The following is a 16,296-nucleotide window of genomic DNA, read 5'->3' as shown; positions in this document are numbered from 1 at the left end:
CACTTAACCCCAATTGCCTCACTAAAAAAAAAAAAAAAGACTTGGTGGATGCTTGAAGGCCATGCCAGTCACCATACCCTGCTCTGCTAAATAGATGTGTTTCCATAGGCAGACAAGGGTTGGGGTGGGACTGGTGCTAGGGGAATCATGTCTTTAGAAGGTAAGTGCTACTGTACTTTTGCTGCATATTTTTTCTATGATGAAGCTAAGTAAACCTCCTTTTGTTAATTGTTCAATGACCTCTAAGTACCTTATTTCATTCCAACAAAGAATCTGAACTAACATGATGCTGGCAGCAGGTCCACCCTTAAAAGTATTGAATGTTTAATACCCATCAAAACTTATGAAACATCATGTCATGGTGAGGTTGTCAAATGTATCACTGAAGGAAGCCCCTACGTTGATGAAATGGATCCTTGAAGAATTGAAATAAGTATATCTTAAGAAGCCAGGGAAGGGGTCAAGTGCAAGTAGGAAGATTTCCATTCAAGATAGTTAAAATAAAAATAAATAAAAGAAAGTGGTCTTGGTGTTTGAAAGGCTTATCTTAATTGTTTATGAATCTTAGTTGTAGGAATAGCTCATTCTCTAGTGGTGTTAAATAAATGAGATCCAGGATCCAGAGAGAAAAGGGACCTCAGAAATAATTTGGTACAAGTGCTTCGTTTGGCAGTTGAGGAAACCAAGGCCCAAGTCACTTATTTAAGAGACGTTCAAGATCACACCCCCAAATTCTACATTCTATCTACTACAACACATTCTTCAATTTCCCTAGTTCTCCATTTCAATCAAGTTGACAAACATTTATTCTGTGGTAACTTGTGACTCAGGGTCTCAGCTCTGAGCACACATGGACTGAATTCAATTTCAGAAAACTTCTTTTTCTTAATAATTCTTTTTTTAAAAAAATATATTTTTATTTAAAGTTTTGAGTTCCAAATTATTATTTTTTTTTGGTGAGGCAATTGGGGTTAAGTGACTTGCCCAGGGTCACACAGCTAGTAAGTGTTAAGTATCTGAGGCCAGATTTGAACTCAGGTCCTCCTGACTCCAGGGCTGATGCTCTATCCACTGTGCTACCTAGCTGCCCCTTTTTTTGTGTGTGTGAGGTGATTGGGGTTAAGTGACTTGCCCAGGGTCACACAGCCAGTAAGTGTTAAGTGTCTGAGGCCGGATTTGAACTCAGGTACTCCTGACTCCAGCGTCGTTGCTCTATCCACTGCGCCATCTAGCTGCCCCTTCTTAATAATTCTTAAGGCTCAGTCCCAGCACAAGAGAACATCAGAATTCTGCTTGTATATATCTAAGGACTCCATTCCCCTTTAAGAGTTGAGGCTAGCAAAACATTAAACAAAGAAAAAGTTTATTATTGAGTACAGAAAAAAATCAAAATAGCCCCTTTCTGGTGAGTTGTCCTCCACCTGCCAGTTTTAGTTATCCAACACTTAGATTAGAGGGCCTTAGCAATGTGGCATTATGGATAGAGCACTGGACCTAGAGCCAGGAAGATGTTGATTCTAATCCTGTCCCAGATATTTACTTGCTGCCTGAATCTGGCCAAGTCACCCTCTGCTCTTCCAGTTTGAGAATATTTGACTCAATAACATCTAAAGTCTCTTTCAGCTCCAAATCTATGATCTTAAGAGAACCTCATCTCTTTGTATTTGCCTGCCTTCTTCTGTGGTTTGCTCACTCCCTTCCTATTCCTGCTGTTTCTGCCAGCACCACTGTGTGAGACATTCCCTCTCTATCTCTATCTATAGTGTTCACAACTCCCAACTCTGTTCACAGTTTTTCCCTCAGCAGCGTGGGTGCTTTGAAAAGACAGGCTCCTATGGTCTTCATGCCTGACACACTCTCCCTAGGGCATGTATGCCTCAAACTCTTCACCACCTGCCAAGGAGAAAGAGAAGGAGCTTTTTGAGTGAGTGCTCACAATTACCCTGATATGTGGGAAGGAACCCCTTTCTTAAGTTCAAGACATCCAAACAGAGGAAACAACACAACCCCCACCCCCAACCAGAAGAGGGGATATTGCAAAAATATAGCATCATTAGAAAGGGATCCCATGTGTGAAAAGAGAGGACCTGTCCTCATATCACTCAGAATCAGAAAACTGAAATTCAAATATTTATTCTGATTTTGGATAAACCTGAGCCTTACTGAACTTTGGTTTCAACATTTATAAAATGGAAGCAATCATACTTGCACTTCCTCCTTCACAGGGTAGTTGTAAAGATAAAATGTATGTATGTAAAGTAATTTGCAATCCATAGAATGCTACATAAATGTCAATTATCTGAAACCTTTTCATATTTTCTGTATTAATAGGATATGACTGAAGCTGACATTTTTGTTAGTACCAAGTAGTCCCATTGCTTGAAAATTTGCAAGTTGATTTTAAGAAGCATCGAAAGGTGGCCAAGACTTGTTTCACTTACAGATGGTCTGTGATTTGGTGCCAGTTTACTAAATGTTTGAATTCATTCTTTGGAAATGACACCTAAGGGCAAACAGCTGAGATTGTCAAAGGGCCTGGGGTAGGTGCCACCTGGATGGCATTTCCCCTAGTATGGCTTCCTTTTTACCCAGGTATTATGGGATAATCAAAAGAGTTCTGAACATGGAGTCAGGCGACATGGATTTGAATCCTGGTTGCAACTCTTACTACCTGTGTGATCCTAGTTAAGTCACTGAATCTTTCTAAGCTTCAGTCTCCTTAGATGTAAAATGGGGGCAATAACCCTTGCCCTCTCTACTTCACAGAATTTTTGTGGAGAAAGTGCTCTGTAAATCTTCAAACGTTATAGAAGCGTGAGTTATTAATTCAGGGCAGTGCTATAGCAGAACCTGCTGCTGAACAGGAAAACTCAACAATCTGAATCCACTGGCCCATGTTATGATTCTCTTCTCTCCAAAGTGTCTCCAGAGGAAAAAGGAACACCTAATGGGACCTAGTGCCTGACCCATGTCTCAGAGTAGCTTCCCAAAAGAGTGAGAGGTCAGCTTGTAAGTCACATGTGGGAGAAAAGGGTGATTTGCAGATGTACTCTGGAAATAGCAAAATCAGTGTGAATCTCTGCCTTTTGGTTCTTTCTGTCTTAGCCTCAACATGTTCTCTCACCAGAATGGGTAGAACTCCACCGAGCTAGCCCAGACAATTTCCAGGGTGCGAGTTTCCAGGGAGTTGTTGGCTATTCCTTTACCTCTTTCCTCATGTCCTTAATAATGAGCGGGGAATATAGATGAACTACAGGCTACTGGGTCATTACAATGCCAGTTGCCCTCTTTAGGAGTATCCTAATTTCAGGTCTGGAGGGGACCCCAGAGATCATCTAATCCAAATTCAAAATGACAAGGTATCTGCTCTCCAACATCCCCAACAACTGAAGATCCAGCCTCAGTGGGAAAATTTCCCAGGACATGGAATTTAATTTCTTCTCAGGCCACCCATTTTACTTTTAGAGAGGTCTAATGGTTAGGAAGAAATCTGTCTTTCTGCAGTTTCCTTCTATTGCTTCTGCTCCAAGCCTATGGGCCAATCCCTGTACTTGTCCTGTCTCCATGACAGCCCTTCAAATACTTAAACAGAGCTACTGTATCTCTGCACCCCTCCCACCCAAATCTTCTATTTCTAGGCTAAATCTGTCCAGTTCTTAGCCAATCCTTACATGCCATGAGCTCCAGTCCCCTACCACCTTATTTACTTTTCTATGCTCCACTTTGTCAATGAATGTCAGTGATATGTATTTCAAATAATAGTAATAATAATTGACATTTCTATAGTGATACATAGTGTTCAAAAGGCTTTTCACACATTATCTCATTTATCTTCCTATATACTCTGTGAGACAGATATCTCTGTTTTATAAATGAGGAAATGATGGCTGAGAGAAAAAAGTGAAATGACCTAGGTTACACAGCTAGTAGGTAATTAGCCTCCCTAATTCTAGCCTCTCCCCTGTCTGGTTTATCCTCCTCGAAGCTTCCAAAATAACCTTCCTAATTTACAGGTCTCATCCTATCACTCTCCTGCTCAAAAAGCGTCAGTGGCTTTCTGTTCCTTGACAGACAAAACCCAAATCCTTAGCCTGGCATTTAAGGCCTTCCAAATTCTGACTCTTCCCTGCCTTTCCAGCTTCATTTCATACTATTTCCCTTCATGAACTTTATGTTTAATCCTGACTGAACTATAAATCATACAGCTTTGGCATGCTATCTTCTTCCTCTGTATTTACAGAAGCTCTCCTCATCTCCAACTCTCAGAATCTGTTTTCCCTTAAGGCTTAGCTCAGGTGTATAAAATCTTCTGATATTCACAGGAGTTATTGCTGTATAATAGTAATATAACAACAACCACAACCACTACCACCACTACCACCACCACCATTATCATCTAGTTTTACTATGTGCCAGGCAGCTGTGTGGTACATTAACTAGAGTGCCCGGCCTGAAGTCAGGAAGACTCATCTTCCTGAGTTCAAATCTGGCCTCAGATACTTCCTAGCTGTGTGACCCTGGGCAAGTCACTTAACCCTATTTATCTCAGTTTCTCATTTATTAAAAAAATGAGATGAAGAAGGAAATGGCAAACTACTCCAATATTTTTGTCAAGAAACCCCTGAATGGGGTCATAAAGAGTTGGACATGACTGAAATGACTGAACAACAACAAAATGTTCCAGGCATTGTACTAAGCATTTTACAATTTTAATCTCATTTGATCATCAATACAACAATGGGAGATAAGTGCTATAATTATCTCCATCTTATACATACTAGGGCAAAGATTAAGGGACTTGCCCAAGGTCTCACAACTAAAAAGTATCCAGATTTGAACTCGGGTTTTCTGAACTCCAAGCCCACTGCTCTATTCCCTGCACCACCTAGCTATCTGTAACACACTTGGAGGGAGTCTGAGGAATGTAGGGAGATTGAAATTCTTTACTAACTGTGTCAAAATACAGCATCAAAGCAATCATGCTTTACATGTGCATGATAAATACCAGAAGTGGAAAAGGTAGGTAGAAAACACTGATCTTGCCTCCTTAGCTTAACTTTTCTTTTGGCTTAAATCTAGCATTTTCATGCTAAACCAGAGAGGATTGGGGGACTATTGACTAAGTTAGTTACCTGTAGCAGAGGGTTTTGATCTTCCCCTAGATATAGGGATGGTAAAGGAAAGGCTGATTGCTTTGGTACTGTCTTTTGGCTAGGTGGCCTGGGATGGAGAGAACCAAAGTCACCCTACATATTTGTGCATCTGTTGGGACGCAAACTTCTGGAGTTTGTTATCTTTGTATGTTTAATACCTATCCTGGTACCTTGCACATCATAGATACTTCATAAATAGTCATTAAACTGAATTGAAATAGTCAAGCTAGGAGTTGAACCTTATTGAGAAAGATTCACCTAAATGTGACTTCTGTTTCCAGATTTAGGACAGTGGTTTGACAGAAATAGGGAGGTATGGAAAAGGGTGTTTTGTGTAGGACTTCTTTTTTGAACATGTTACATTTGAGATGTTCACAAGGTCTATTATGGTTGGTGATATGGGACTGGAGCTCAGGAGAGAGACTATGACTGGATATAAGATCATGGAATAGTGACGATAATTAAATCCATGCAGGGTGAAGAGGTAAAGTGAGCCTCGAGCCTTGAGGTATAGCTACAGTTAGAGGACATGACATTGAAGATGAGCTAGCAAAGAGAACTGAAGTGATTACATAGAAAAAAACAAAAAAAAAGGGAGAAGAGAGTGTTTAACTGGGCAGAATGCTATAAATAGGTAAAAAAAAAGATATGAATTGAGAAAAGATAATTTGATTTGTCAATTAAGAAGTCATTATAAGGTGGGTGTGGCATTATAAGGTGGGTAGAAGCCAGATTTCATACATTTTAGAAGAAAGGGAAAGAAGAAAGGAAGAATTGGCAACAACTATAAACAACTTTTTCAAGGAGAGAAGAGAACTATAGGAAGTTAGCTAGTTTAAAATGATAGGATCTAGCAAATTGTGAATGGGTTTTTTAAGGATGGCAGGGGACTGGGAGGTGGGACTTTGAATGTTTGTAGACATAAGGAAGAGAACCAGTAATTGGGATGAGGTTGAATATTACAGAGAGAGACGGGGGATAAAGAGGGGGGCAATCTATTGGTGAAAATGTGAGGGGATAGAATTAAAGGTTCATATAAAGGGGTTAGCCTTGAAGAGGAGAAAGGTCATTTCTCCAATAAACACTAGAGAGAATGGGAAATAGAGTTAAAGGGTTATAATATGAGAAGAGGGACCTTGTGACAAATAACTTGTATTTTCTATATAAAGTCTGAGGTAAGGTCTTCAACAGAGAATGTAGGGGGAAAAGATGGTGTGGGAGGCTTGGAAACAGCTGCTATTGTGAATAGAATAAATTAGCATCTAATAGAGAGGAGCAAAAGGATTGTCTTGCTGCTGTGAGGGCCTAGTTGATAACAAATTTGTATTGGATCCAGTCAGTATGGTTACATGCTTTCCTCTAGCTCTGTTTAGTAGTGTGTGAGTAAGAGGGGAGGAGGAGGAGGATGATGATGAGATTAATCCAGATTTAGAGTTTAATAAGGAATGAGGGAAGAAAAGACAAGGAAGCAAAGGATTTTTAAATTGGAGATACATAGAACTGAACTGGGAGGAGTGTGTAGCCAAAACACAGGCGCTAGTCTGGGAAAGTACTGAAGGATGAAAGGACTGTAAGTCACAGTGAGGATGAAGATCAGGTTTGGGAAGGGTAAGGCATAGGGAGAAGTAGAACGATCAGCTATTATGATCCAGTAAAAGGAATTCCTTGTGTTATCGAGCTTTTGACTATCCTTATGTGTAGTTGAGATAGAATCTCCCATTTATCAGCCCTTTGAATAGTTGAAGATAGCCATCATAGTGTATACCCTCCCCCTCTCCCACTAAGTCTTCATAGTTCAAATATCCCCAAATCCTTCTGCCAATATTTATGTAACAAGGTTTTAAGTCTTTTCATTATCCAGGTCAACACTTTGAGCCCTAGTTTACTTGTCTATAAAAAGGGGAAAATGACATTTATGATACTGACTTTACTGAGTTTTTGTGAGAATCTGAGAAAATTTATATAAAACACTATAGAAATGCTATTTTCATGTCATATGACAGTATACAATTTAATGCTAAATAAAGGGTATAAAGCAAGTTTTTCCTCTGGATTCAGGGGAAAGAGATATCATGGGTTGGAGTGGTCAGAGAAAGCTTCATGAAAGAAGTAAGTTTTGAACAGAATTTTTAAGAAGTCCAAGGACATGTTTATCTGGAGAGAAGAAAGGGGTGCCAAGGCCCCCAATATAAATACTGTTATTTGCATTGAGATGCCCTTTGTTCATTCATTCTACTTTGGTTTCCCTATTTATAGGATCATTTGCTTCTTGATTCAATTGAGATTAATCAGGTCTCTCCCAAGAGAAAAAAGGCTGAATACATCACTGAAAATCTCCCTGAGTGGGGACCTTGTTGGCAGTTGTTTGTCCTGCCAAAATTATCCCTATTCCCCGAGTAAACTTTGGATTTCAGGACCCATTATGATCATTCATGCCTTTCATGTCTTAGAGAGAAATAAACATAGCAGCAGCATTCACCAGAGTCTGTTTCCTCTGCAGCCAGGCTTTAAGAGAGTTAACATGACTTGGTTCAATTGAAATGAAGGACTAAAGTTGTTTTAAAGGGATGAAATCCACACAATAATGATGCCTTACTTTAACTTAAGCCTTTCACATAGTGTGTAGACCATTTCATAGCTTACAAAACATTTTTATTTTTGTTAGTTTTTTTCTTTTTAATCACTCTCATTTTCAAATATACACCTCCTCCTCCCCTACATGGAGAGCCATCTTTTATAACAGAGAGTAAAAAAAGAATGAAAAAAAATCAGTTCAGCAAAACTATATGTCAAGCAACTTTGACAGTATATCAACATACATAGCACTTTTTCACAGGAAATTGTGTGTGTGTGTGTGTGTGTGTGTATGTTCACACACTTGTGTGCAAGCTTGCATGAATGGTGATTGAAGAGGGTATTCTAGCTAAATGAATTAGATGGGTATACATATGTATACCATATGTAAGTTGTTAGTTTCCAAATAATTAGACTACAATAAAAGACCTATAGAACTAATACTATGGTAAGATTTAACTTGTTCATTTATTCATTTGGCAGACTGGCTAAACATGTTTGATGAGCAATGCATTGCACTAGGCACTATGGAATATATAAAGATAAATAAAATGTGGTCTCTGATGAACTGATACAAAATGAAATGAAGAGAACTAGGAGAATAACAGAAATATTGTAATGATAATTATTTGTGAAAGACTTAGCTACTGTGATCAATACAATGATCCATGACAATTCCAAAGCACTCATTGTGAAAAACATTATTCACTTCCAGAGAGAGAAATGAGAAATTATGAGTACAGATTGAAGCATGTTCTTTTTCTTTCTTTCTTTTTTGTCCCCACCCCCACAATGTGTCTAATATAGAAATGTTTTGTGTGACTTTAAAGGTATAATGAGTATGGTTTTTCCTGCCTTCTCAATGGGTGGGGGAGGGGTTAGCTGGAGGGAGAGATTTTGGGACTGAATGTTAAAAACAAAAACACGTGGTCTCTGCTTTCATGGAGCTTACAGGGCAGTTGGAGGTTAAGACATGTAGACAGAAGGCCTCAATACAAATTAGGATAGAAGAAATGCATAAGAAAAGTATTAAATGCTAAGAGACCAGATACTAAATTAGTTATTATAAACTCTCAGTTGATTGATAAGGCATTTCAGGATCTTACTGAATTTCAGATGAATAATGTTGTACAGCGAGTATCACTGTACAGTACTGGGGGGAACCTTCTGTTAATAGAAAGTTTTAGATATTTTAATTCTAGATAAGCATAGTTTTAGAAGAGCCTGATTCCAGGGGGCAGCTAAGTGGCGCAGTGGATAAAGCACTGGCCTTGGGTTCAGGAGGACCTAAGTTCAAATCCAGCCTCAGACACTTGACACTTACTAGCTGTGTGACCTTGGGCAAGTCACTTAACCCTCATTGCCCCCCCACACACACAAACAAAAACAAACAAAAAAGAAGAGCCTGATTCCCATAAGGCAGGGAGGTGGACTAGATCAGGTTTCAGATTTGCTGCCCACTCCAGTAGCCCAAATTGGAGTAAAATAAGACTGGGAAATACTTAACAAAGTAAATAAAAATTCAATACACTATAGGAAATGTTAATTTGTGATTTTCTAGGCCAGTATGTAGATAGCAGGGATCCCATTTCTATTTGAGTTGGATGGCACTGGACTAGATGACGTTTAGGTTCTCTTCTACTTCAAGGATTTCGTGACTATATTCATCTAAGAAGGAAAAAACTTTTAACCAAAATATCTAGATAATTGAGGGAAAAAAATTTCTTTTTCTCAAAAATTTCCGAACTTTTTAATGCCCTCCATTTTGCACGGTGTCTACAAAGGAATGCTTCTGTTTACACAAGCAAATGAGAATAGGAATGTCATAGTAATATAGATCTAGAGCAAGAAAGAAGCTCATAGGCCATCTATCCTAACCTCTTTATTTTACAAAGTAGGAAACAGAGGCTCAGGCAGACTCAGTAACTTATTTAAATTCATTACATAGAGAGTAAGAGGCAGAGGCAGAATTTGAAACCATCTCCTCTGACTCCAGGGAGAGAGCGAGAGAGCGAGAGAGCGAGAGAGCGAGAGAGCGAGAGAGCGAGAGCGAGAGCGAGAGCGAGAGCGAGAGAGAGAGAGAGAGAGAGAGAGAGAGAGAAATGGAACCCAGCATAAGGGCAGGTGGAACAACCAGGTAGAGAAGGAACATCTGGAAATGTACAAAAGTTAAAATGTTTCTGGTCTGTGGTAACTGACCATGCGTTTGCAGCTGTACTTAATGCTAAACCTTATTAGTCAATCTCAGAACAGCCTTGGCTTTTAATGTTTTTTTTTCTGAGAAAAAGAATCGCTGAAAATTAGCACATCTCATTAGCCCTAGTTAAATTTGCTCTAGTGGGCGGCATTCCTCTTCTCATATCTCATCAGATCTCGAGTTGCCTCTCTCTCCTCCACTCTGTCATTGTAAAGTCATCACTCAGCGGTTTGCATCAAAAATGGAAGGAAGCCTGGTTATACAAACATAAAAAATAAGGAAGGATTATTGTAAGCTTAATGCTTGCATTTAAAACATTCAGTCCAGTTAAAAAATTGACATCAAGCATTGTGTATGTTCCTTTGAGAGGGAGTTCAGTATTGTGTATCTCATGGGTGTCATTGGCTGTAATTGTTGCCATGCTAAATATTCATGTATGAATAGTGTGGAATAAATTCCCTTGTAAACTGACAGAGGGCAAGTTAGACCTGTCCTTGAGTCTCTCATCTGCATCCTCATTTTTGAAAAACTGTCTATTTGTGTGTGTGTGAACGCATTGTACTTCATTAATTTAAGCAGAAAAAGCTCCTTTTTGGAATAGCAAAGATGCTTCTCTCAAGCACTAGAGAGTCTAAGTCAATTGTGTGTAATAAAGTAGAAATTTTGCTCACAAAATGGTGCTGGCAACAAAGCTTGCTCCCTGACTTTACAAATCATTCTCTTTGGAACCAAGGGCTGAGTAGCCATCATCTGTTTCTCCAGGGATGGATGCCCCAAGGAGGGGGGAGGGTCAGTCAACCCACCCCCCCCAAAGAAAAAATTCCCTGTAAGTAATTTAAAAGGAGAGAAGCTCCTTTGGTCAAGGCCAGAGTGCTTAGATTTCTGTAATCTTTTGACAGGGTTAAGAAGGTAGGGAGGGGAGGATGGGCATGAGTGTCTCAGTGGGAAAAAATGGGCCATAGTTTTCACAGCATTTAGAGTTAAAAGTAATATCAGAGGTCATCTAAACCAAGCCCATCCTTTTTCAGATGAGGGAACTGAGACCTAGGGAGGTTATAGAATCATAAGTTCATAGGTTTAGAGCTAAAAAACAAAACAAGACCTTAGAGAGCCTTTATTTAGCCCTCTTTTGGTTTACATACTGGAAACTGAAGTCTAAAAGGGTTAAGTGACTTACCCAAGGTCACATGGATAGCAAGTGGCAGAGTGCAAATCTGAACCCATATTTGTATAACTCTAAAAGGCAGCATGGAATATTGGCAACAATAATCCTAGAATTAGAAGGGAACTTAAGTCATTTAGTCCATTGGTGTCAAATTCAAATAGAAAGAATGAGTCAGAAGATCTGGATTCTGATTCCTACCATTTAGCTCTGTGACCTTGAGTCATTTTTCTGAACCTCAGTTGTTTTTTTTTTAAAGGGGGTGGTGAGGAAGCTAGGTGGCTTAGTGGATAAAGCACTGGCCCTGCATTCAGGATGACCTGAGTTCAAATCCAGCCTCAGACACAACACTTTCTAGCTGTGTAACCCTGGGCAAGTCACTTAACCCTCATTGCCCCACCAAAAAAAAACAAAGAAAAAAACCAAACCAACAAAAAAGGTGGAGGGGAATAAAGCTTTACCTGCTTCCCTGGACAACATTTGTAAATCACTTTGTAAATATAAAGCATCACAACCATGTGAATTGCTTTCATTAGCACCATCATTTATGTTTTCTCATTCAGTGCTTCTAGTCTCAGAGACACTTGGTAGAAACATCTTCAGCAGGTCACAGAAGTTCAGAAAGGGACCTCAGTGACCACATAGTCCAACTCATACTTGAGAAAAGATCTTCTTTACAACATGTGCAAGATGTAGTCATCAAGGGGGCAGCTAGGTGGTGCAGTAGATAGAGCACCAGACCTGGATTCAGGAGAACCTGAGTTCAAATTTGGCCTCAGACACTTTACACTTACTAGCTGTGTGACCCTAGGCAAGTCTCTTAACCCCAATTGCCTCACCAAAAAAAAAAAAAAAAGATATCGTCATCAAGCTTTTGTTTGAAAACATCCCATAGTGTCAGCTATTACTTTTGATTGGACTTTTTTATGTTTAGACTTTTAGGGATTAGTTATAAAACACTGACAATTTAATATAGTACAAGGGATATGTTTCTTGTAGGGGGTAGTATTGGTTAGTTTGAATATTTTCAGAAATTAAAACAAATCTTGATTCACTTAAGAAAGGAAGGATGGGGGCAGCTAGGTGGCACAGTGATAAAGCGCTGGCCCTGGATTCAGGAGGACCTGAGTTCAAATCCGACCTCAGACACTTGACACTAGCTGTGTGACCCTGGGCAAGTCACTTAACCCCCATTGCCTCACCAAAAAAAGAAGAAGAAGAAGAAGAAGAAGAAGAAGAAGAAGAAGAAGAAGAAGAAGAAGAAGAAGAAGAAGAAGAAGGAAGGAAGGAACATGCCATGGATTTGAGGGTAGGGTGTGATCTACTTTCAAGACAGTGCAAACTGCTGGGAATCTTTTCTTTATAAAAAGCTTAAATTTATTTCTTTGCCACTTCTGCCCATTGCTCCAACTTTTGGGCATAGAGATAGAGGGTGTATGAGAAAAGTCCGAAAGCATTTTGAGTCATTTTTTCCCAAGTCTAAGATGTAATCTGGGCCTACATTTACTTTCTCAGGCTCTAGAGAACCATTGTGCTCTCTGTTTGAAGGACCTCTCTTTTTATTTTAAATTTCAGTTGTTATTGATACCTTTTGTTTTTATATCATCTTTATTTCTAAATATATCCTTCCCCCTTTTCTACACAATGAACCATCCCTTTTAACAAAAAAAAAGAGTTGGGAAGGAGCAGTTCAGTAAAAGTCACTACATTAGTAGAGCTGAAAAGCTATATCATTTTCTGCATCCATAGTCCCCCACTTTTACAAAGATGGAAAGAGGGGGCAGCTAGATGGTGCAGTGGATAGAGCACTGGCCCTGGAGTCAGGAGTACCCGAGTTCAAATCCGACCTCAGACACTTAATACTTAACTAGCTGTGTGACCCTGGGCAAGTCACTTAACCCCAATTGCCTCACTAAAAAAAAAAAAAGATGGAAAGAGTACATTTTATCATTTTTTCTTTAGGAAAAAGCTTGGAACATCTTCCTCTCAACATTCAACATTCAGGCTTATCTGCTAAATGAATCTAGAGAGCTCAGTTTTCACTGTACACACACACACACACACACACACACACACACACACACACGAGCCAACAGTTTTGCATGAATCTTTTTTTTGTACTTTTGGTCCAGGCCTATGATTTAATTGGGGATATTGGTACATCTACCAATGCAAATCTGGCAATTGCTCTGCAGTGTATATAGTTCTATGGTAGTTGCCTGCTGCTACTAAATGACCTGACCAGGGTCATTTCACCAGCATATGTCAGAGGTAGGGCTTGTAACCAGTTGCCTTGCTCTGAGGCCATTCCACTTTCTACCATGTCTTACCGCATCTCATAGTGTCATAGAAGTTTATAGCTGGAAGAGAACTTGGAATATAGAATGTTAGAGCTAGAAGGAACTTTACAACATAGACTGTTGAAATTAGAAGGAACCTCAGAGTGATACAATCATAGAATTTTTTAGCACTTAGCACAGTGCTTGGCACATAAGTGGTTAATAAATGTTTATTGATTAATGGATTGATTGGCAGAGCTGAAACCAGTCTCTTAAATCTTGAACAAAGGCTCTTTGCATCTCACTAGGCTATTGGTTACAAGCAGATCAGTGTGAATGACGAAGAAGGAATCCATCCTCCCTCCTGGAAGAGCAACCCAAGGAAGATGCTCTCCTAATGGTGGCTCATGCATGAGCACACCCAGAAAGGACGGTGCATAAATAAGCACACTCCTAAACATGCAGTTGAGAAAGCATCATGTCTTGTATCTGGGAACATTACTCTCAAAACCAAATTTAGTTAATACATTCAAGACAGATTCCTGTCCTTTGACCCAAGAAGTCACCATAGTTTGCATTAGCTTGCTATTATTAACATTTTTGTTTTGATAACGCCATCCCACCACAGCTGCTTCCAATTCTCTAAATAATCCATGACAAAAAGATGGTGGAAGAAAGGCAAGTTGGTGCTTGTCATAGTTTCTGGAACTCAATTCACATTTTCACCATTACTTGATGATTTCTCTTCTCAGTCTGCTGGGTGTTTAGGGCTTCTTCTTCCTAAGTCCCTTTTTGTTCTTTGTGGAACTTTCCACACACAATGGGTGCTCAATCACTACTGTTGACTGACTGTCACTAAAGGTCAGATAGCAGATGGGAAAGGAAATAGCACTTCCCCCAAAGCACGGGCTTATAATAAAGAAAAGAATCAATTGGATTATGTGGGTCTAGTTATTAAATTAGTGACCCTTTTTGCTTTTCCTCCTTCATGTGACTTGATTTTTGACCATCCCACTGTCTATTTGTCACCCCATAAGGGGGGAAGAAAGAGAAGAGCCTGCATTTCTTCTATCAGGTCTGCTGATAAAAACAGCCCACATTTGAATCTCACTATGATTTACAAAACACCCTGTGAGGGATTGTTCCTATTTTTCAGAGGAGAAAACTGAGGGTTCAAAGAGATGTGACTCACTGAACATCACATTGACCTTCCAATTGGAATATGAATAAAACAGGTCCATGTGCCTACCTGTCACATGTACCTACTTGGCCATTGGTTAAGAAAATTCTGGCATCTGCTCAGTAGGTTTCATTTACCCAGTATTTTCAGCCTTCAGTTTAGCTTGTAAATATCTTGTTTGTACATAGTTGTTTGCATGCTGTCTCTCCTGTTAGATTGTGGGCTCCTAGAGGGCAGAGACTGTTATTACCCTCTTTCAATCCCTTGTAGTGGTTCACTTAGCACAGTGCCTGGCACACAAACATGCTTAGTAAATGTGCTTAGTAAATGTTTGTTGATTTGACTTAATTTCCGTGGATGATCAAAATCTATTAGTATTAACAATAATAATATGAGGGACAGCTAGGTGGTGCAGTGGATAAAGCACTGGCCCTGAATTCAGGAGGACCTGAGTTCAAATCCAGCCTCAGACACTAGCTGTGTGACCCTGGGCAAGTCACTTAACCCTCATTGCCTGGCAAAATAAAAAAAAAATAAACAAAGAATAATAATATGAATAACATTTTATAACACTTTATTTTTTAAAGTATTTTATTATTTTCCAGTTACATATAAAGATAATTTTCAACACTTGTTTTCACAGGATTTTTAGTTCCAATTTTTTTATAACACTTTAAAGCTTACAAACACCTTACATGTTATTTCAATGGAGCCTTACGACAGTACTGTGAAGTAAGTAAAATGGGCATGATGATCCCCATTTTACAGATGAAGAGAGTCAGCAGAACTAAGTTTTATTGTTGGAGAAGTGGACCTTAGCTCTGCTTCTATAGCTAACTTTCTGTGTATCCTTGGGCAAGCCAGGTCACTTCATGGGTTTTATTTTGAGTTTCTTTGTCTGTAAAGTTAGGGATTGGATAAGAAAGCCTCTTCAACTGCTACCCGGGTGCTGCCGCCAGCGCTGCCACAGGGTCCTGTAAGGGGGCCAAGCCTGGGGCGGTGCGGCCCTCGGATCCGTGGGCAAGAGGTTACAACAGGAATTGATGACCCTAATGATGTCTGGAGACAAAGGAATTTCTGCCTTCCCAGAGTCTGACAATATCTTCAAATGGGTTGGGACCATCCATGGGACTGCTGGGACAGTATATGAAGACCTGAGGTACAAGCTCTCCCTGGAGTTCCCCAGCGGCTACCCATATAATGCTCCCACTGTGAAATTTGTCACACCTTGTTACCATCCTAATATGGATACCCAAGGCAATATCTGTTTGGACATCCTCAAGGACAAGTGGTCAGCTCTGTATGATGTCAGGACCATTCTACAATCTATCCAGAGCCTACTGGGAGAACCCAACATTGACAGCCCATTGAACACACATGCTGCTGAAGTTTGGACAAACACCACAGCCTTTAAAAAGTACCTGCTGGAAACCTACATGAAGCAGGTGACTAGCCAGGAGCCCTGACCCCAGCTGCCCAGCTGATCTTCCCTTCATCTTGTTTGTATGTGTATGTGTGTGCGTGCATCTTTTCCCCTTCCTCATAACCTATCTTTTCTCTTCTGTACAGGACTGTATCATATTGTTTTCCTTTTTTCTTAAACTCTAGTTCAGTCCTCAACATTAATGTGTAAATAAATTTGTTTTTGTTTTTTTAAAAAAAAGAAAGAAAGAAAGCCTCTTCAGCTCTAATGTCATATGTACCTACATGATCCTAAGGTGTCTTCCAATTTTGATCTTCTATAACTCTCT

General features: G+C 39.6%; 2 protein-coding genes across 2 annotated transcripts in view; both read left to right on the top strand.

Moving 5' to 3' along the window:
• The window catches only part of VRK1 (VRK serine/threonine kinase 1), a 367,797-nt gene that overhangs the window by 98,465 nt on the left and 253,036 nt on the right, over positions 1 to 16,296 (top strand). The gene's annotated exons all lie outside the window — the stretch shown is intronic.
• Positions 15,500 to 16,011, top strand: LOC122744379 (ubiquitin-conjugating enzyme E2 C-like). Its single transcript, XM_043989853.1, has one exon. The coding sequence runs from the start codon at positions 15,589 to 15,591 to the stop codon at positions 16,009 to 16,011; it is 423 nt and encodes a 140-aa protein (XP_043845788.1). The 5' UTR covers positions 15,500 to 15,588.

This window comes from Dromiciops gliroides, chromosome 2 (assembly GCF_019393635.1).
Source record: "Dromiciops gliroides isolate mDroGli1 chromosome 2, mDroGli1.pri, whole genome shotgun sequence".
NCBI classification, from domain to species: Eukaryota; Metazoa; Chordata; class Mammalia; order Microbiotheria; family Microbiotheriidae; genus Dromiciops; species Dromiciops gliroides.
The sequence above is the reverse complement of the archived record's forward strand: the minus strand, read 5'-3'. Positions and strand labels throughout refer to the sequence as shown.

Coding starts and splice junctions, on each gene's coding strand:
- LOC122744379 (XM_043989853.1), top strand. CDS start 15,589: ATGACCCTAATGATGTCTGGAGACAAAGGAATTTCTGCCTTCCCAGAG.